At 46.5% G+C, this 19,759-nt stretch overlaps 1 protein-coding gene across 6 annotated transcripts in view; it reads right to left on the bottom strand.

Moving 5' to 3' along the window:
• PLXNB1 (plexin B1) overlaps positions 1–19,759 on the bottom strand; it is a 74,317-nt gene that overhangs the window by 7,433 nt on the left and 47,125 nt on the right. For all 6 annotated transcript variants that reach the window (XM_039558863.1, XM_039558862.1, XM_039558864.1 and 3 more), the window contains exons 7-26: positions 19,432–19,564; positions 18,583–18,739; positions 15,652–15,760; positions 15,445–15,553; positions 13,985–14,845; positions 13,738–13,863; positions 12,535–12,657; positions 11,466–11,559; positions 11,048–11,214; positions 9,879–10,030; positions 7,924–8,029; positions 6,418–6,554; positions 5,624–5,800; positions 5,267–5,435; positions 3,904–4,146; positions 2,492–2,668; positions 2,010–2,158; positions 1,527–1,627; positions 546–763; positions 178–356 (exon numbers count right to left, since the gene is read on the bottom strand). In XM_039558863.1, coding sequence (XP_039414797.1) covers positions 178–356; positions 546–763; positions 1,527–1,627; positions 2,010–2,158; positions 2,492–2,668; positions 3,904–4,146; positions 5,267–5,435; positions 5,624–5,800; positions 6,418–6,554; positions 7,924–8,029; positions 9,879–10,030; positions 11,048–11,214; positions 11,466–11,559; positions 12,535–12,657; positions 13,738–13,863; positions 13,985–14,845; positions 15,445–15,553; positions 15,652–15,760; positions 18,583–18,739; positions 19,432–19,564 — 3,687 coding nt within the window. The remainder of the gene's footprint in view (positions 1–177; positions 357–545; positions 764–1,526; positions 1,628–2,009; positions 2,159–2,491; positions 2,669–3,903; positions 4,147–5,266; positions 5,436–5,623; positions 5,801–6,417; positions 6,555–7,923; positions 8,030–9,878; positions 10,031–11,047; positions 11,215–11,465; positions 11,560–12,534; positions 12,658–13,737; positions 13,864–13,984; positions 14,846–15,444; positions 15,554–15,651; positions 15,761–18,582; positions 18,740–19,431; positions 19,565–19,759) is intronic.

The following is a 19,759-nucleotide window of genomic DNA, read 5'->3' as shown; positions in this document are numbered from 1 at the left end:
AAACATGGGAGATATCTCAGTTTAGCTTCCAAACATGGCATGGCTGTGAACCCAGGGACCTCTAAATAGCAAAGTGGGATTAGAAGACTTGGCAGAGCCTTTCAGAGCTTGCCAGCCAGGCAGAAAGGCTCTGTCCCCTCAGGTAGCTGCCAGTAGGACCATGGCTGGCTCACTCACCTCCGCAACATCAGCTTGGGGTTCTTGGCCACATACTGCTCCACAAGGTCGTTCAGGAGTGTTTTGAGGATGTCAGTGAAGTACTCCAGCTTCCCATGGAGTGACACTGTGAGCAGTGATGCCACATAGGCCCGGTCTCTTGGAGAGAAAGTGCGCTGGATCTCCAGAGTGTGGATGAACTGGTGGGGAGAGAGATAAGCCAGTGTGTGAATCTGCTGAAAACAAAGCAGTCACAGCTTCTGGCTCTTGGAAGAAGTGGTGCAGGCAACTATTAAGGAATGAACCTTAACAGACACTGCCCACTTCCTGCTGCCACTGCCATGGCTCTGGCCCCCACAGCAGGCTGCCAGCAGAGAGAGGGACATTACCTTGGTGAGGAAGAGCTTGCTGTTGAGGAGGTTGGAGAGCTGGACCAAGCCCTGCTCCACTGTTTGCCGCCGGCACTCAGGGATGTCAAGGTCCCTTTGCAGTGGTGACTCACGGTGGCCCGGAAAGAAAATACGTTCTGCATACGACTTGTAGTCCAGGAAGGGGATCCCTGTGCCCACAAGGTCACTTGTGAGGTCCATCATCTCAGTCATCAGGTCTGAGGGAAAAGAAAATGCCCATAAGGATGACACAACTGACATGATCTCAACTGACGGTCCTGAGCATGAGATAAGTGGAGGAACCAGGGCCAGCACCATGAGACTGAGAAAGAGGAAGGATGTTTCTTCTCAGGAAGAGGCATATTGGGGTCTCATTGCTTGAACATTTAAAACTAGAATAGGCAGCAGGAGAAACAGCATGAGGAAAGTTCCAATCAGGAGCTGGTTTCCAATTTTATAAAGAGGAAGCCGCTATTCAGCACACATCTGTGGTTACAGGCATTACCTACAGCAAAACCAGAGTATTAGAGACCTGCTCCTCACTCCTTCACACATTAGCTGGGGACTACAGTCTCAGTCACCTGCACAGTTTCAGAGCCCCAGGTCTACTACAGCTGTAAAGAGCTGAAGTACAAGGTTTGAAAGCCCAGAACATGGGCTGCAATTCAACTGGCCCTACACAAAGACTGGGCTAGTAGCTGTCCCTGAGATCCCTCCAAGTGTTCTGTCTTGACTTTAGCTCTTCATCTGAGTCTGGAGGATGAAGTGGAGAATGAGAGAGGTCTGTATAGATCACTGTGCTCTGAATTGAGAATTAAAAAGGGAAGAATTTGTCTCTCTGTTTCTAGGCACTGGCACAGGATAAATTATTGCCTGCTCTGAGCTATGCAGACAAGTACAGAGGAATGGGAAAAGAGGTAGGGATGAGGGTTTCTCCAAGCTTCCCTGAAGCTGCAAGAACCCAGGAGCTCAGTGACTGACCTGTGAATTCCTTTTTGCATCTGTCCCGAACACTCGTTTCCAGATTTTCCAGCTGGATTTGAACTTTCTTGTAATCCCTCAGAGCCTGTTTGCTCTTCCTCCTACAATGAGAAGCAAAATTGTTCCTGGTGGCACTAGCCCAGGGACTGTCGTTGCCAACTGTTGTGTTGCTGCCAAAGACTCCAGGGCAGTTGGTGTTGAGGCGACTTCTACAGAGCAGAATCTTTGCAGGATACCAAACAGTGTTCCATAAACTAGATGTGTCTCTTGAAGCACCCATTAGATTCTGAATGAACCACAGTGCAGGCTATGACTAGTAGTGCAACATGCCTCCCACATCCAGCACCGCCAGGGGCTCAGAATTTGGCACAAAATAAAGAAAACTGTAACCTTGTTTAGGCCCAAGATGTACACACTTGGTCACATCCACTGAAAAACACTGTGAGGAACTTAAAGGCCTCATACAATGCCAGAACTTTTTACCTGTATATGAAGACGATGACCAGAACAATCAGTGCCACGAAGGATGCACCAACACCCAAACCAATCTGTGCCTCCAGAGGGAAAGTGAGCTGGCTTTCGGTGTCATACTGCACTCGGCCCAGGAGGAAGTTCAGGTTTCCCATCTGAACCTGTAAGAAGAAAGTATTTGTCGTGATGATTCCATTCCTCTGTGCAGGAATGAAATACAAAGCCACAGGGCTTCTCCAGAATGGGCACAGGGAGCACACAGTTCCCCAGAAGAGCTGTCCCACAGCACAATGAACACAGCTATACTGTTTACTTTCACGCAACTTCAGCCTTTAAGAGTAGAAGTTGAGAACAAGACCAGTTCCTTGCCACCCCCATCACCTCCCCCATCCCTCAGCAGGGCTTATACCTTTCCTAACTTCACATCCCACTCCCACTTCTTGCACATGCTTCAAGAAATGACAGGATTTCTGGCAGTGCTGCTGATTACCCACCGTGAACTCTGGGAGCAGGTCCGTGCCCTCCCGCTTGGTGCGGTGCCGCGGAGCCGGCTGCTCCGAGGGGGGCTCACAGTAGAGGTGATTCCTTGTTAGTGTCTTCACCACACAGATTCCTTCCCCAATCATAGCCATAACTTCATCCTTGGAAATAGCCAGATCTAGATTTTCCCCCTGAAATAGATTTGGACAGCACATGAGATCAGGGAAAAAACAACTATGTATTGCCATGGCTTCAGAGAAGATAGAGGAGGTGAATACCACGGGATGAAAGCAGCCTTTTTTCTTCTCTGATTAGGTTCACATCTGCAGGAGCTAATTTTGTAAGCTAAAAAATTCAGTTGCATATGATTTAGATTTAGTTTAGGACCTGTAGCACACTGCATAAGTACAGTTATAAATAGCCTGTCCTCTTAAGGCTCTTCAGCCAAAGCACAGCTAAGCTCAGCTCTTCACTCTGTATATTTAAAAAGGTAGTCTTGTGTCAGTTAACCTGCACACTCAGGTGAGTCAATCAGTGCCTTTCAAAGGTGTAACATATCTGTGCTATTTCCCTTATCTGCTTTAATTTTGGGGGATTAAGACTTTTTCTTCTTTTTAATAAAACCATGCTGACTGATGTTAATTACATTTTTATGCTTTAATGCTTTCTAAGCCCAGAACACTGTCAGGGTATCCCAACAGGCTGGCAGATCAACCTCCTTGTCTTTTAAAGTTCTCTTCCAGTCTTCTCAAACTGCCCTACATCTCCAAAATGCATTCAATCCCAATGACAGTGGTCTAGACATTTCTAGGCTCTTACATCCTCACAGTTTTTACTCATATGTAAAAGGAGAGCATGTGGAGAACCTGCACCTACAGCGACAGCCATTACTTTCTTTAAGAGTACCGGACTGAAAAGTACCTTTCCATACAAAAGAAATACCTCAGAGATTTTTTTTCTTGCATGTACTGTAAAAATATGAGCCACTGTGCTCTTCTGTATCATCTTTAATGAGTGATTTTCCTGCCTTCACTTAGTAACAGGGCTTCCCTAATGGCAGGATTCATTTACTCCTAAGTTACTTCTAGAGGAAACTGAAGTAGTTACGAGAGAGTCAGCAGCTGAGAATAGGAGGTAGGGATAATGTAGTACTAATATCTCACATACAAATAGTTTATTTGGATCAAAAAAACCCCCCAAAACAAACCACAAAACTTTCCAGAAGCCCTATGAAGCCCCTAACAATGTTTTATGGATTTAAGAGGCTTTTGTGATGCACTCTTTTCCCTCCTCGTATGTACCATTTCTCACAGGCCAAAGCAGATGTGCTGTGACAGGTCAAATGCTTTAAAAACCTTGGATACTGCATGACAACAATTTAAAACTTCATACAAGGAACATTAATTCCAGCTGGTTTTTGTCTTACCTCCACAGAGATGACACTTCCTGGCTTGTGACGATATGGTTTGGCAGGGTCCTCAGCATTCAATGGTTTTAAGATGGGATTGACTTCATAAGAGAAGGGCATGGGATGCAGTGAGTTGAAATCAAAGCTCAGATTATCCAGAATAAATTCCAGCTTGATACGGACACTCCTCAACAGCAGGTTAATGGCTGGAGTTTTGCATAGGATCAGGTAGGAAGAGTTAACAAGACATGGTTCTTCAAACTAAGTGAAAAAGGCAAAAAAAAAGTGTCAGTAATGGAACACCAAAGCTTCTCCTGCAGCTTGGCAATACTTCCCACCCCGAGCAATCTGGGGCCAGTCTGCATTCTTCTCGCCTGGAGAAATGCCAGAAGAACTCTGCTTAACTGTAGAGGGGAAAAATCCAAAATCTGAGGAATTCCCCATGTTCCTCTAAAGGAAAGCTTTCATAGCACCGGTTTTTTTGGAAGGTCTCAGCAGTGGGAATCAGCTCTGACATTCCCCTGGCAGCAAATTCTGGAGAGAGACCAGCTTTAGCTTTCCCTGTTCTGAGAGAATAGGACCAAATACCTTCAATGCAAGGCTGGTTTCCCAGTCTGAATGCTTCCGTGAAAGTGTTCCCATGCCTGGCTGGGTATTTTTTATACATTTGGTGAAAGTATTACAGTCTTTTTTTTTTTTATGCCTTATAGCCACAAATCTTTCCTAAGAACATTGATAAAACCAGCTGTTATTGATGCATGTGCATCAGGAGTACATTTATGTACAGGAAGCCCTTCATCATTTGCACTAATAATGCAAATCCTTCTTGTAGCTGGGCTGCCAAACCACCCTCTACCTCTGCAAATTCTGCTGCATGCTCTGTGACCTTCGTGACCACACCAATACCTCTGTAATGATCCATCTCAGCAGACTGGCAGCAGGAGAGTAGAAAATGGTAGTGGCACTGGTAATTTCACTGCCTGGTTTTGTATCTCAGAGTGAAAGAGATCCCAGGAACTGTAGGGATGGACTGAAATATGCAAAAGGAAGAATCTGAAGCACAGACACATTGAGCCACACAAGCTCTCTGGCTCAGATGTAGATTCCTTTATCTCCACACTACTGCCTTGCTATTTTTGTCCCACATCACAATTCTGCACATCTGTAGGCAGAGGCAGACCTAGCCCGTGGAAATGTTTGTCAAAGTGCTTAACCTCTCAGTCTGGCAGAGAACACTTCCATGGGCCAAGGCTGTTGGTACAATCCAAGCAGATAACAGCAAGTGGTGGGAGGAAAAAAGCCCTAGGGTCAGAAAGTCCACCTCTTCAGAGGTGGAACATCAACCCTTGTGCACTCACATCCCCATTGAGTGCTGTGCTACCTGGTGGATGCTGCACAGAGAATCCTCAGGACACTCAGAGTCTGGGATGATCCTGCGCCATCGCCCCACTCCTCGGCGCCGGCGTTCAGATGGAGAAACTGTAACTCGGATCTTTGGTTTCTGTACAACATCCAAGTTGTATCCATGAACTCTGAGCACTCTCCCTCCACTGAAAGACAAAAGTAGCTGATCTGACCCACCTGTTATTCACTAGCTCCATTTTGTCCATGCTCCCATCCTTCTGTTTATGCTCATTCTTACAAACACAGCTTTACCCCAAAGTGCCACTCAGAGAGATACCATTGGTGCTGCAGCCCCAGAACACTGCCCCAGGGAAGGGACACTCATTCTTTCTACCTGAGGAAGCTTTTAGGTGGCTCTGCAAAAGTGATGTTGGGATCCAGAGTATATCTGAAGAGGGATCCTTCCAATCTCCGCTCTTGGTCCCCATATTTGATGGTGACTGGGAGTTCTGTGGACACATTGCTGGGACTCGTCTGGCATGCCAGCTGATCCTCTGTCATCTCAGAGAGGCTTGGAGAGACAAGGAAGAGCAAGGGATTAACACAGTCCCTGCAGAGACAGATTTTATACTACTGTGCCTTTGTCTTTGCAGAGAGTCTGCAAACCTCTTCTGCTATTTTCCTGAATCTCATGCTGAAAGCTCTTGTGCCTTATCTGTGCAAGCAATAATTGCTGGGCAGCTGTTAGGAGCAGCACATGGACAAAAAGCAGGTACAGTCTCTGTCCAGAAGGGACTGGATACATGCTACCAAGGCATGTGCACCTTCTCACCACCAGTGAGGTGAGGCAGGTGTATGTGTCCCAGGGTGCAAGAGAACAGGCAGCTCTTGGGATTAGGCTGCAGGAGCCAACTGCAGCTCCCCACCAGCAAAAGCAGAGTGTCAGGATGGGTTACAGTCCTGTCAAGGGACAAGCAGAACAGAGGTGTGCAGCACTGCTCACATCCAGGGAAGGCGGGCTGGAATCTAAGATGGTTGAGGTTGTTGCCATGACCCTCAAGGGGAAGATCCCCTCGAACACAGAGGAAAGCAGAGCTCCCGCCGCTCCAGGCAGCATCACACCCTGGGATGCTCTGGGAAGGACTCAGGACAGTGCACAGCCAGCACATTGGCAAGTTCTGATCTTACATTTGACAAGGGAGGTCTCCAAGCAGGACACTGATCTCGTTAGGATGCCCAGTCAGCAGCTTTGAGCCCAGAAGGGTGAGGCAAGTTCCTCCTGCTTTGGGGCCCTGAGTCGGAACAATGGATTTCAGCTCTGGATTCTAGAAGAGGGAGGGGGGGAAAAAAAAAGGAAAAAAGAAAAGGGAAGTGAGTGACAAGGAACTCAAAAGACAAGACAAGGGAAGAAAACAGCAGAATGTGTTCAGTGTCCTCCAGTGCCCTGAAAATAGAAGATCCAAATCATAGGCAGGCCTCAGTTATGCTCCAGCAGCTACTTTACAGGGCAGAGGAGGGATCAGTCACACCAGCAAGGAATCGGGAACCTTTCCACAGACTGCCAAAGGCATATGGATGCTGCAAACAGCAGAGCTGTGAGCCTCATACACAAACCTGAGGATTAACAGTCCAAAGGGATTGTTAGATCAGTAACTGGATTAGTAACTTAGGTTAGAAAAAACAAGGTAGCAAATAAATTGTCTGTTTGCCTCGCAGATGAGGAGATTAACAGCAGGGAGCCCTAAGAATTTGTGTTGAGACCTGTGCTGTAACAAAAAAAACTTAGTACCACTGAGGAGCTGCAGCAAAATTTAAAGAAACCAGGCAGAGTGACACAAGTAAGTCACTGCTGACAAAAAAAAAGCAAGATCCATGAAGTGAGAAGGAGGAGGGAGACTACAGGATAAAAAGCAAACATGTACACCATTACTAGTCTCTAAATAGCATGCTGGTGATAGCCAAGAGAAAAGGAACAAGCATAATGTAGTATATAAAATGGTTCTATCAAGCCAAAAATGGAAGAGCTTAAGACTTTTCAGGATCTTTTGCCCCTTCCTATGGGAAAGGGAGACATGCAACTAGATACATAATTTGTAAATTGCACAGAAAGGAAGAAAAAGGAGCAATTGTATTTAAAAGTTACTTAAATACTATCCCATAGTTTCTGGGTTTAAGATACCAAAAAGTTATCAGAAACATGTTTAAAAGTGACAGGAAACATTTCTCCACACAATGCATGGGAATTTTGGACTTGCTGCCACCAGCTGCTGAAGTTCAGAAGATAAAAGCATAGTCAAACAAGCAATTTGCATATTAACAAAAGGAAAGTCAGAAGTCTCAGTAAGATGTTAAGCCATCAATAAAAAAAATCTTCAAATTGGAAATATAGAGGAAAAATACAGGGTATCTTTAAGTATTTAGCAGTTACCATTGTCAAAAAAGAAATAAAATCACTAGTCTACAGGATCTTTAGTATTACCCAGTACAGCTGTTCTTATAATCTAAAGGGGGGTGAGGGAGGAACAAAACAAAACAAAACAAAACAAAACAAATCCCACCACACAATATAAGCAGCAGAAACATCGGATAAAAATACCAGCAACAAGTGCCTGGTAGAGTCCTATAAGTTCATGCAATAAACAGCCATTTAGCAGAGATACTGGGAAAACAGGGGAGATATTAAAGTTGTGTTACCTGGTAGGTGAAAACATGCCCAGAAACTCCACGACCTCCTCCAGGCACTTCCACCACGATATGTCCAAACCTCTCTGTCCAGCTCCCGCCAGTGACGCACACGATGCTGCAGGACAATCCAAGAACAGAATCACTCCAGGGGAGAGCAGGGGAGCTTTATCCACCACACCATGTCCTAAAAACGTTTAGCAACCACAGCTCCCTTCTTCCAGCCTTATCTCGTCATGCTCAGAATACACAACCAAACACTGAGAAACACCTCTAAAAAAGCTGGGTTAGGTGCAGCAGGAAAAAGCAGGGACCAGTTCCAAACAGGCCCATCCTATCTAAGATTATTTTTTCTGGGACAGACAAGAGGAAGCCCACTGTGTCAGAGACGAACAGAGTCCAGGAACTCTTCTATTGTCCAGAGATTATCAAAATCAGTCACATTTGGAGGGACCTCAGGCCAGCAGTGGTCAATCCACACATTAGTGCTGTGTCTGATGCAGAAGACTCAAGACTTGGGTTTAGCTGTCACTGGTCTTCAGCCAGTGGCCTCTGCAACCAGCCAGATCCCCTGATCTGCACCAACCATTCTTCCCAGCCCTTTTTCCAGACGTAATTTGATATGGGAGATGCTGACAAGGTGAAAAGTCAAACTGTACTTAAAACAGAGCAGCAAGGAATCCCATGTTACAGCACTGATTTGCTAACAGAAAACCTACTCTGCAGGAGACTTCCCAGCCTTCCTGCATAGCAGAAGATTAATTTTGTCTGAGCCTTGCTCAGAAGCAGGTTCCAGGTTCACAGCTATATCCCCTCAACTAAAGAGGCTCAGGAATTTGAACTTAGGCAGTGCAGTCCAAGCCAAGACCCTGTGATGCCAGGTGATTTACAGATACAGAACACAGACAGTGCTAACCCCAGAAAGATTATGCTCTAATTCTGGAATGAAAACAGAAAGCAGATGGAGTCAGACAAACAAATCGCACAGACAGGACAACACTGCTCAACACAGCAGGCCATTCCCAGCAGGATCTTACCTGGCTCCTAGAGGGAAAGGTGCTACAACTACTGCTACCATGGAATGGAAAAACATGTTTGCGATAGCTCCGATAGGAGGTTACTCACAATTGCTCTCCTCTTCTCCTGCAGGTTGTTTGGCTCCTCTTCCTCCCTTGTCCAAAGCTCCCACCCACCTGCCCTGCCACAGGCCAACTACACAAATGTCCCTTTCTCCTTGCTTCCTAACTATCCCCCATTCATACCTCTTAACTCCTAACTACTGCTTTGTTATTTTGTTCTGCCCTGGCCAGACACACCAGCTGCATAATTCTCTATCACTGAGATGAGCTGGATTCAGCAGAACAGGTCTTTCTGCTTATCATCCTTCTCCTTGCCACTGCTTTTACAAGCACTGTGTGACCTGTCAGGCACTCCTGGCCATCAGAAGAGTGGCACTGGGCCCACCAGGACACCCTCATCTGTCCCTCACTGAGAGGATCTTTTGAGTTTGTTCCTGGAGGGAAATCTCGCTAGCAAGTGAAGACTGACAGTCTAGGGGGTGTGCCTCCAACCAAGTGTTCCCATGCTCACCCTGTGTTAACATGGTCAGGCTATTTCCCTATCAGTGACACTTGCACAAGCCATGTCCTTTGCTTTATTGAAATCTCCCTGTGGCTGAGAGAGACGCCCATGAAACTGCTGGGTTCTGAGCCCTCAACTCCCTGACCTCACTGTGGGCTCTGTGGGGGCAGTGTGGCTGGAATATGGCATCACTGTTTGGCTGTAGCCTTGTACACAACCTTATCTCTCTAGGGTCACTGCCTGAGCCAACTGCTCACACAGTGACCTTACTCAGGGGAATGGGCAGGGCTCAACACCTACAGCAAAGGCAAAGATCTCAGGCTGGGTCAGCAGCCAAGGGAAAAGCCAGCACCTGCCTCTGGGAGGAGGTTTCACAGATACTCTACCTGCTAGAGATCTCATACTCTTGAGCATCTACGGCACAGGGAATTCCTGCAACAGTGACAGTTTCTGCAATGTCTTGATGTTTCTGCCCGAGGTTTGAGCCAGTGATGGTGATTCTAGTGCCACCTTCCACTGGTCCAGACAGGGGGTACACCTGCAAAGACACCCGCGCATGTGTAAATGTCACAGTACCTCAGACCTCCACAGTCTGGTGACTGATCTACAGCACAGGGCCCTTCAACTGCCCCCGTGCAAACTCTGCCTGCTCAGGTCACTGCTGTTGACTCCTTTTACTGGCTTGGACTAGTCCCAGGATGCAGCCTCATCAGAAGAAAGGCCATAAAGAACACCACAGTTGGAGCCTTCTTTCCCATACCTCGCTGTTGCCAGCAGTCCCCACCCAGAGGTGATAATCCACTTAGAAGGCAGACTGCCCTGCTCTGCCTTCCCATCAACATGCTGACCACTCCACAGGGCATTTCTGCTGAAGAGTGGGAATGCACAAGCCAATACATGTTACTAGTATTGAAGCAGCAAGCACCATTCCCCCTCAGCATCAGGACAACAATGAATTGCATGCTGCACAAACGTCAAAGCTCTGTCCCTGAGCAGCATCCAAGGTAAACTAAGACAAGATGCAGCACATGGATGTTGTGTGCCACTGAAGGGAGGACAAGCTGACAGCAAAAGGGACACATGGCTACAGACACTTGTCATGTGGCAGTTAGCAAGAAACATTTAAAATAAACAGACAAAAATAATTAATTCCAGTAACCTGTCATGCCTTTCCCATTGTTGCTGGGCTGTTATCATTAGGTTTTACCTCCTTTGCCCCAGGCTTAGTTGGGCCAACCTGTTTCAGGGTCTGGCTCAGGACAGTTGGAAGATCCATCCTGTGGACCCTTTCCCAGCTCCTGAATTATTCTGGTGTGCCAGTTTCAGCTGAGATACAAATGAATTGTTCCCCCCTGTTCTCTACCAGCAAACAGTCCAGCACAACAGTCTAGAATCCTCACAACACAGAGGGACCCCCACTGAACTTCCTCTTCAGAAGGTCAATAAATTACTGAGCTGCACTGTTTGCACTCTGAGTTCATAGCCCTTTGATTTCCAGTGCAGAACAGAGCCCTCCTTGCCCTGTGTGCAGTACACCAGTGAGCAAATTACTCACAGAGTGAATGAGAGGTGCTGGACACAAGTCTTCAATTTCTTCCTTGCAAGAGCCCCTGAAGATACAACTGGGGTTGTCACCTCCACACCACACACAGTTGTACTTTGAGTCAGCTGTTTGGCAGCGGCTACAATCAGTGTGTCCCACAGAGCAGTTGTAAAAAGTCACTGCAAAGGAGAAAAATTCAGAGGTATCTGCAAGCATCCCCATGGGGCACAGCATAACCCAGCAACCCGGCGTCTTTTACAGACCCCACTCCTCCTCCTGCCTCTGTGAAAAGCGTCAGAAGCGAAGCTCTGTTTTCCTTAGTTTTCCCATGATAGGACTACCACAGGTACAAAAAGCCTCATTTGAGGATTTCTCAATTCCCTTCCACCTCATCTGCTGTGTTTTTACTGGGAAGGTGTTGCACTCCTACCATGAAGATCTGCAGCACTGTCCACTCGAAGGTGTCGTCGCCTCTGTACAAACACCACAGCGTTGAATTCGAGTTGAGGTGCTGTGTAACTGTACTGCAAAGACAAAGATCATCAAGCGGAATTAACAAAGGCAAAAACAAACCAGCTGAATAGGCAAGAAGCATCAGCATCCATACTGAATAGTGCATGACACATACAGCCTACACGGAGCTTCCATGCATGTAGGCAAGGCAGTGTTAGTTGGGGCAGTGGCAGCACATGCTTGTCCTCACCAGTTCACAGTCACAATTCGGCTCTAGAAAGAGTGGCAGGTTTTGGTTCACTAAGATGAACACTGAAAACCAAGTGTGTGCTCACAACAATACTTGTCTAACTTCCTAATTGCATTCCTAAGTGGCCAATTCCTATCTGCAAGCCACCTGCTCAGAAAGCTGCTCAAGCTGGCATTTATGTAATTTCAGTAGAGCTGAAGAGGTAGGATCACAATTGGTCTTCAGGGCTCATGTGCACAAGAGTCTGTGTTGTTCTTCTCCCTTAACTATATGAGTTTGTGAACTAAAAATAACATCTCTGCTTGCAAATCTTGCCTTAAGTAAAATTCGCACATCATCCAGAAGTGTACATGTCTGTTTTAATTTTCCCTGATAATCTTACAATCCACAGGCTTGCTTCTATCTCCAAGGACAAAATCAGTACTAACAGCATTTTTCTTCTCACAAAAGAACAATCATCACAGAAGTCATGATGCAGAGAATGACAAACAACAGTGCCTCAAGCTAAAGCAGGAGTGGCACCGTGCTGGCCAGTTCAGAGACAGCACCATCCTCTGCTACAGCCAGTGCAACAACAGGTCATGTGGCTCAGACTGCACACTCTTCCTGAGGTTGAAGGTACCAGTACTGGCAAGTAGCAGCATCACATCTGAAGGCCCCAGAGTGCTAAATATTCTACAAATACTTTTGCAAAATATGCTCTTTTCTCCACAGCTTGCCTTCCATCCTACTCTTTTACTGAGCAAAACCAGCACCTGTGTGAACTGTGAAATGGCACAGTAATCCCAGCACTCACCTGGTTCATCTGGCAGGTGATATAACAGAGGGACTTGTTTGTTTCTTCTCCTTCCACATAAGCTTCCATCACCACTGTCCTCCCCTCCAAGTTCAAGACACACTCATAGTCCCACTGCTGGTCCTGCAGGAGGAGACACATGGCACCATTTCTCAGTGACACAGAGCTTTGGGCTGCACAAGTGTCCTCCTGCCTCTCCAGTTCAGCATCTTTCAGCAAGCCACCAAGCCAGCGGTGTGCTCCTCTCATTCCCCTCATTATGCCAACTCTATGCTATATTCAAGGGCTCTCTATGCTGTGACTGCCTCCATGTATGAAAGACAAACCAACACAAAACACCTAGAAGGGAGCGTGTGTGTCACTGTGTGGAGAACTTAGCACAGAAGGAGAAATTAAAAAAAGCCCAGTGGGATTGTGAAGTTACGCCAGTACAATCCCTGTGAAACACTAGCTTGGAGATGAAGAGTAGAGTACACAGATTAGGGCAGAGCGTGTCAAAAACATTAAGTGTATATTTCTCCTCCCTATCTCTTTCCTGTAAACCTTCCACTTAGAATTGCTTAGATACTTCCTGTAAAAAAGCTAGATATGCATCTCTCTGGAACCACCTCTGCTCTTCTGAGCAGTGCAGTTTGTCAGGTGTAATGTATAAAGTAACAATTAGACTGTGGGCTGCATGTTCCAAGTTGTTTTTTTGTCAAAGGTTACTAAATCATCCTCTGTCTTGAGAAGCAAAGAGAATTTTTATCGGAGGCACACCCAAGAAACAGCTGTCAAGGGTGGTTTTCCCCACTGCAGAAGTTTCAGGTATGGCAGGAATAGCCACATGTTAATGAGCATGCCAGAACGGAAAGGGAACAGATGACTTGTCTTTAGTTTATGGAGACACAAACAGGATGGATTCAGCAGAAAGTTATTCCAAGAACTACCACCTGCAGTGCAGCACAGGTGCAATTTAATCCAAATACATGCAGAGCTTCTCCAGCAGGCTGGCGCACACATGTACCCTCCCTTTCTCCTACACACCAATACATCCAGCTATGGAATTCTTTATGCACAGAAATAGGTTATTCCTCTAGGAGAAACCCAGGCAGAGTCACAACTGTATCTTACACATATTTTTAGTAGTCCAGTGGCCAGGTTGCCCAAACAGTGCCCTGTACTAATGCAATTTCTTGATGGTGATGGCATTGAGTTGACTACCTGATAGAGGTGGAAGTTCTTTCCCAGCAGGGTTATCTTCCTCGCCACATTGACTGGAAACAGCGAAGATCCCTGGATTCCTTGCACGCAGGGACACGCATTTGGACCCCAGCTAGGCTCTTCACTCTGAAAAGAAAACACAGGACACAACCTCTCCTGTGTGCTGAAATACTAAACTGGCAATCTGTGAGAAAACTTCAGAGAGTTACAGCCTTAGACCGTGAATTACAAAAGCCCAGTAACTTACCTCCTCCCAAAACTCAGGGGCATCATACTGATAATCGAGGTCAGGGTGAAGGATCCTGGGAAAGTCAGGGACATCCCTCTCTGAAGAATCACCATCACCCGACAGAAGAGTAGAAGCAGAGAAAAGAGATGTGTCATTCTCAGCCTGCAGCAAATCCATCCAGTCCTCTGTGTCCTGGAGCTCTGTGCCTTCCTCCAGCAGCCACTGTGGGGGAGCTGATGTTGGGAGCTCTGAAACAGGGAATTCAGTTCCTGGCAATCCAGGAGAGTCATCAGATGCAACAGGGCTCCCTGGCACCTGGCTGGGGGTCTGGGGAGATGGGATGGCAGATGTCAGTGCCTCTGTGGTAGGAAAAGGACTTGGAGGCCATTTGAAACTTGTGACATGAGGAGAAGGTGTTACTGCTGCCACTGCAGACATGTGCAGAGGGCTATCCCCGAGGGTGGTGAGTGGGTCTGTGTGCTGGGGCTCCTGGGCTGCGGCTGGCCCTTCAGTGGGCAAGGCTGTGTGATCCACATTTTTAGATGGACTGGAGAGGACAGACGCAGCAGAAGTTGTCTCTGGCACAGTGACAGCAGGTTTGTCTGCTGGCGGTGGCAGAGGGGATTCTGTGGCAGCCTGGAGAGAGGCGGCTTCGGTGGAGAGGGTCAGGTAGGTGTAGCTGGGCGTCTGCGCAGGCTCCGTCGTCGTCTCCGAGGCTGCGGAGGGCGTGACGTGGATGGGCTCTGTGTGGGGCACAGTGCTCGGGCCCACGTGCACAGGGGTGGTGACAGGTTTTGTGACCGTGGTGGGGGCTGTGGTAGAGGATTTGGTGAGGGGAGCAGCTGAAGAGGGATACACACTTAAGGTTGGGATCTGGGCCTAGAGAGAAACAAGATGGTGGGATGAGAAGAAGGAAAGAAATGAAACAGAATAAAACCCAAGCAGAAAAACACTCCGTATGACTTCCCATAGACAAGAGGCTGCTTCACCCTCTAGATTTTAATGAGAGCTACATCTTATGCCATCTTTTGCACTGGGATTGGGGAATGTTCACAGTGCACAAGATCCAGCAACACTCCCTCTTCCCACAGATGCCTGCACTGGCCTCCTCTCAGAGGGAGGCCTCCTAGTCTTCATTCTCCACAAAATACAAGGCCACCTGTGGCAGCCACAAACTGGGCATCTGTTCCACCTCCCCAGTCGCAGCCTCCCTGCCAGCTTGCTCATCTCTCCACTTTGACAACACCGGCTGCACAGCCCCAGGACAAGGGTGACCTGCTTCATCTGACGGCACTTCCCCAGAAACCCTGAAGTATCAGGGATGCAGAGCCTTGTGTCACTCCAAGGGGAGCTCCTCTTTGTTCCAACAGCTCACCTCCTTGCTTGATGTGACTGACAGCTGATATTTTACCTGAGAAGAGATCTGACTCACAGAGGCTGTGAGAGCACACAGGACTAGGACTGAGCAGGAGACGCACCCTTTCATTGTAGATAATGGTTCCTTCCTCACATGCTGCTTTGTGGGTGCAGAGGTGCTGCTGGATGCACCAGTTACATCTCCAGAGACTGCTCACACACTTCTGGCACCTGGAAGAATGACAGAAAAGCAGCTGCTAAGACAGGACGACCCAGAAAGGGACAGCCACCCTCCCTAAAACTACAGAAGAGAAAAAGCAGGTGCTCACGGTGCCGATTTCCACAGCAGGGCCACTGCAGCACAGTCATAGAAAGAGAAGTCCACAGAAGCAATGAAGATGTCATGGAAACGCACTACAAGCTTTATGGTGACATGATCTGAAAATGAAAATAAAAATTTCTTAGAAATGGAGCCCCTACAAGTTTGCCATACTGTTAGGAGACGGCATGCTTTAGGATAGACACTGTCAAACACTGAGACAGATTCCCTTTCATGCTTTTAGCACCTCAATCACTGCATTATCCTATGGACACTAAAAACAGGTTGGACAAGTTCATCAGGAGTAGTTTGTGATAGCTCTTGCCAACCCATGGGAAAGAAGCGTAGTCTGAAGCTCTGTCCATCTTCATCCCTGTAATTCCACTGCCATCTCTGCATTACAGGAAGAAGTAACACTGAGGCTCAAAGCTGATTGTCTTCTTTTGTCATCCAAAGGAAAACGAAACCCTTAGAACTAACGTGCCCTTCACATACTGCCTTCACCTTGAGAGCTTTGGTCTATGACCAAACTAAGAAGTGAGTCAGGGAAGAGGCTTATAAAACTTGTAATCTCACTTGCAATGACTGAAGGCTTATCTGCTTTAAAATCCAGGTCTCACATCAACTACAAGCCTCAGGATAGCCCTGTTCTCTTTGGGAAGAGACTGTCACTGTTTTCTGTAGACCAAATAGCTGTAGAGATGGTCAAAACTTACTGCAGCTGATAGCATCAGCCAGAAGGAGATATTTTGCATATGACAGTACTAAATCAGCTAATTAATCTTGTCCCAGACGAATGTCTCCAGCTTTAGAGTTGGTTATTAGTTCTCCAAATAATGGGAACATACTGCATTCTCTGCTCAACCCCAGGAGATGCTGTTCTCTCTAAGGCAGTTTGCTATAAAAGTAAGTAACAAGAACCTTGAGCACCGCTCCTCTCAGAATGGGATTTCAGAGCTCATCTTGCAAGAAATCTTTAGTCACAACAAAACAATTAACATGTGAATCAGTCAGGCCTACGCTGGGTTCCTGATAGGATGGCAAGGGAAGCAATATGCTAACAAAACAGTGATGAGGGGTCTATTGAAACCCAGGATGAGCAGAAAATAAGGGTATGTCCTATGCAGCTGGAGGCTGGAGTTACTGCAATACTGCCAACTCCTATCACTGCCATAGAGGTGATTGCATTTGGCAGTGGTGGAAAGGCTAACACCTCCCAGGATTTCAGGGTTATGACACCATATTTATAAATACTCCTTTCTCCAAAAAGGCCATTATTTCCCATGATTGCCAATAATGCTGTTTGACAGTACAGAAGATGAGGTCGAGCACTTGCAAACTGAGAGCAAGAGTTTGTGCTACTAACTTGGAGCTCAACACCTACATGTGATGGATGAGTTGGTATAAAAACTTTAAAATAAAGCTGGAAAAAGGCAAATATTTTAGTGAGCTGGGAAAAGTATTATAAGTAGGAATAGGAAAGTGTAGGTATCTAAGGCCCTAACGTGACCTCATTTAGAAAACAATGTATGAATCTGGTTATCAGCTTCAAATTCATCTTAGCAGAGTACAGAAGCCATGCAGAGAAGGAACAGCAATAGAGTGAAGGAGATAGGAAGCCTGAAGAACAAGAGAACATGAAGAAGAAGTTGGCACAGTTAAACAGCAAAACTCTGTGCTAGGAACGCCTGGCCATAGTTCACTGCGTGGGAGAAGCACTGCAGAAGCAAAAGGACAACACAAATAGATCAAACGGACAGAAACCATCCACAAGCAAGTTTAGGCTACAGGACAGGAGCCACTTGATAAGCCTCAGAGACACTATGGAAGTAATGTAGGTAAGGCATCTTGGAATAAAAGCAAGACTGACTTACAAAGGAGTTGATAAGAATATCTGAAGCTTGGAGTAATGAGAACTAGACTGTGGCTTTATCTACACTGATTTTTCACAACTGTGCTTAAATTCAGGCCCATACAACTAAACAGAAGCAAATCCTGCCTACTCTGCTTGCAGTGGCAGTGCATGAAGCCCTCTTCCCTCTTTTCCTGACCACCCTGGTGGGTTTGTTCCAGACTAAAGCAGTGTGAAAGCCAGATTATTAAAATACTGCAAATAATACTGAAAATGAAGGAGTTTGAGATTGAATGAGTGTGTTAGCTGAGTTCTGGTGTCATGTTATGTCCATGGAGATTGCTTCATACCTATTAGCCAGCTGCATACTTGCACAGAAAAATCTGTTCAGCCACTTAGGTGAATTGTGTGGAATGTGTCCCAACTGGCACCTGCTTTTTATTTCAGATGAACAAGCTCTTTGAAGAGATCAGCTCATCAGAGCTCACACTGACAGGCTGGGTAAAATCCAATGCAAAGAAAAAAAATTGAGAACTTTCCAGGTTCTTTAGAGTGGCCAATCAGCAATACTCAGCCAGCTATTGCTCACAGGCCGTGTATTTTCTGAGGTTATACCTCATTACAGATTTGTTTTATCTTTAAGGACCACGGGTCTCTTCTTGCCTTTCCTTACATGTACTTCCTTCTCCCACTGCACGGATTTTGAGACGGTTTGCATTTTGTTTGGTTTTAATAATAAAGCAATATTTAAGAGAGTTCTCTCCCCAGGTTTAGGACAAAGCTGCCAAACCAGCCACCCCTCTAGACTGCATTTCAGACCACATTCAGATTTACATACAACACTTCAAACACGATCTCCTTTCCAACTATCAGAATTTGGCACTGGAATTTGGCAACAGCCCAAAATAGCACAGGATGTGTGTGACACAAGTAGAAAGCAAACAGATATTATGAGGAATGAAATGAACACCTGCTGACAGTCCACATACATTCATGGCTGTTAATCCTGGCAATACGACGACCTACAACATACTTTCTCCCAACAATGTTATCAGAGCTATCATGCTCCATTTAAAGCATTTCACTAACCTGTTCCTGTTGGCAAAGGTGGTGCTTGGCTGGGATCTGGAGAAGGACACATGATTCCTGACTCTGTCAGAACTGCTGGGCTTTCATAATCTTCAAAATAACATGAGTAAAATTCTTCCTCGCGCAGAGAAGGTAAGTCAGAGATGGCCAAGAAGATCTATCAGTTCAATAATACCAGTAAGTAATTTGCCCTCATTTAATCTAATTTTTTGGTTCTGTTTTTTCAAAGGAAGACCCCCATAGAGTAGCTATCTACAAAAACACTCATTTTCCTATAACGTCTCCTAGGACTGACTGTTTCATTCATCATCTCTTGCCATTCTCGAACTGAACTTGGCAGCAACTGACAACTTCCCCCTTTGCCCAAGCCTCTAGCAAAAGACAGGTTCTTGCCACCTCCTGACACAATGACAGACTTGAAATCACTCCAGCACCTTCCTAGCTGTTCTGCCAGCTATCACATGCCAGACAGGAGATGTAATTTTGGGCCACTCCTTTCAGGTCTCCCTGACAGCAAGTGACAGAAACACTGAAAGCACAGACATGGGCACCTTATAGATACTAAAACAAGGAGGGTCCCCATCCAAGCAAGCATCACATACTTCAGAATACCCAGTAACTCTTAGCAGGCAAGGACATTTAGTTTTAGGGAACACAAAGAAACAACCAAACAACTGAAATAACAGCTGGGCTGTACTAGGAGATAAGTCCCTCACATGAAGCAGACAACAGGCCTGAAGGTTCAGTGTTTCAACACCCCAGTGAAAGCAACAGAAAGACTTGTGACTCCTCAGTTTGCAGAGGACGTTCTATAAGTTTGAGCACCATAAGAGGATCACCACCACTCACATTTCTCTTTTCCTCTCTGCTGATATTGGCTGGAGTTAGTGACTGGACAGACAGACACTGCTGTGTAGAGTTAAAGCTCCAGAGCCACTGCTCACTCAACCTGGACCGCAAGCATTCGGAGCGACGGCTGCACCTGCAGGGAAACAGCAAGAAGCCCTGTGAGAGCCCTGGGCAGCAGTCTGTGTTTGGCTTCCAACCAGACACTGGCTGTCTCAAGCCTTGCTAGAGTCTTCAGGAAGCTGCTACATGAGCCACTGAAGCCCCAGCCTCCCACCACCTTCAATCGTAGGATGAACTGTTGCGAAATTATAGATAGGTAGGCACTTCT

The sequence above is a fragment of the Corvus cornix genome, chromosome 12, assembly GCF_000738735.6.
Source record: "Corvus cornix cornix isolate S_Up_H32 chromosome 12, ASM73873v5, whole genome shotgun sequence".
Classification (NCBI taxonomy): Eukaryota; Metazoa; Chordata; class Aves; order Passeriformes; family Corvidae; genus Corvus; species Corvus cornix.
Note: the sequence above shows the minus strand (reverse complement) of the source record. Positions and strands in the feature narration are given on the sequence as shown.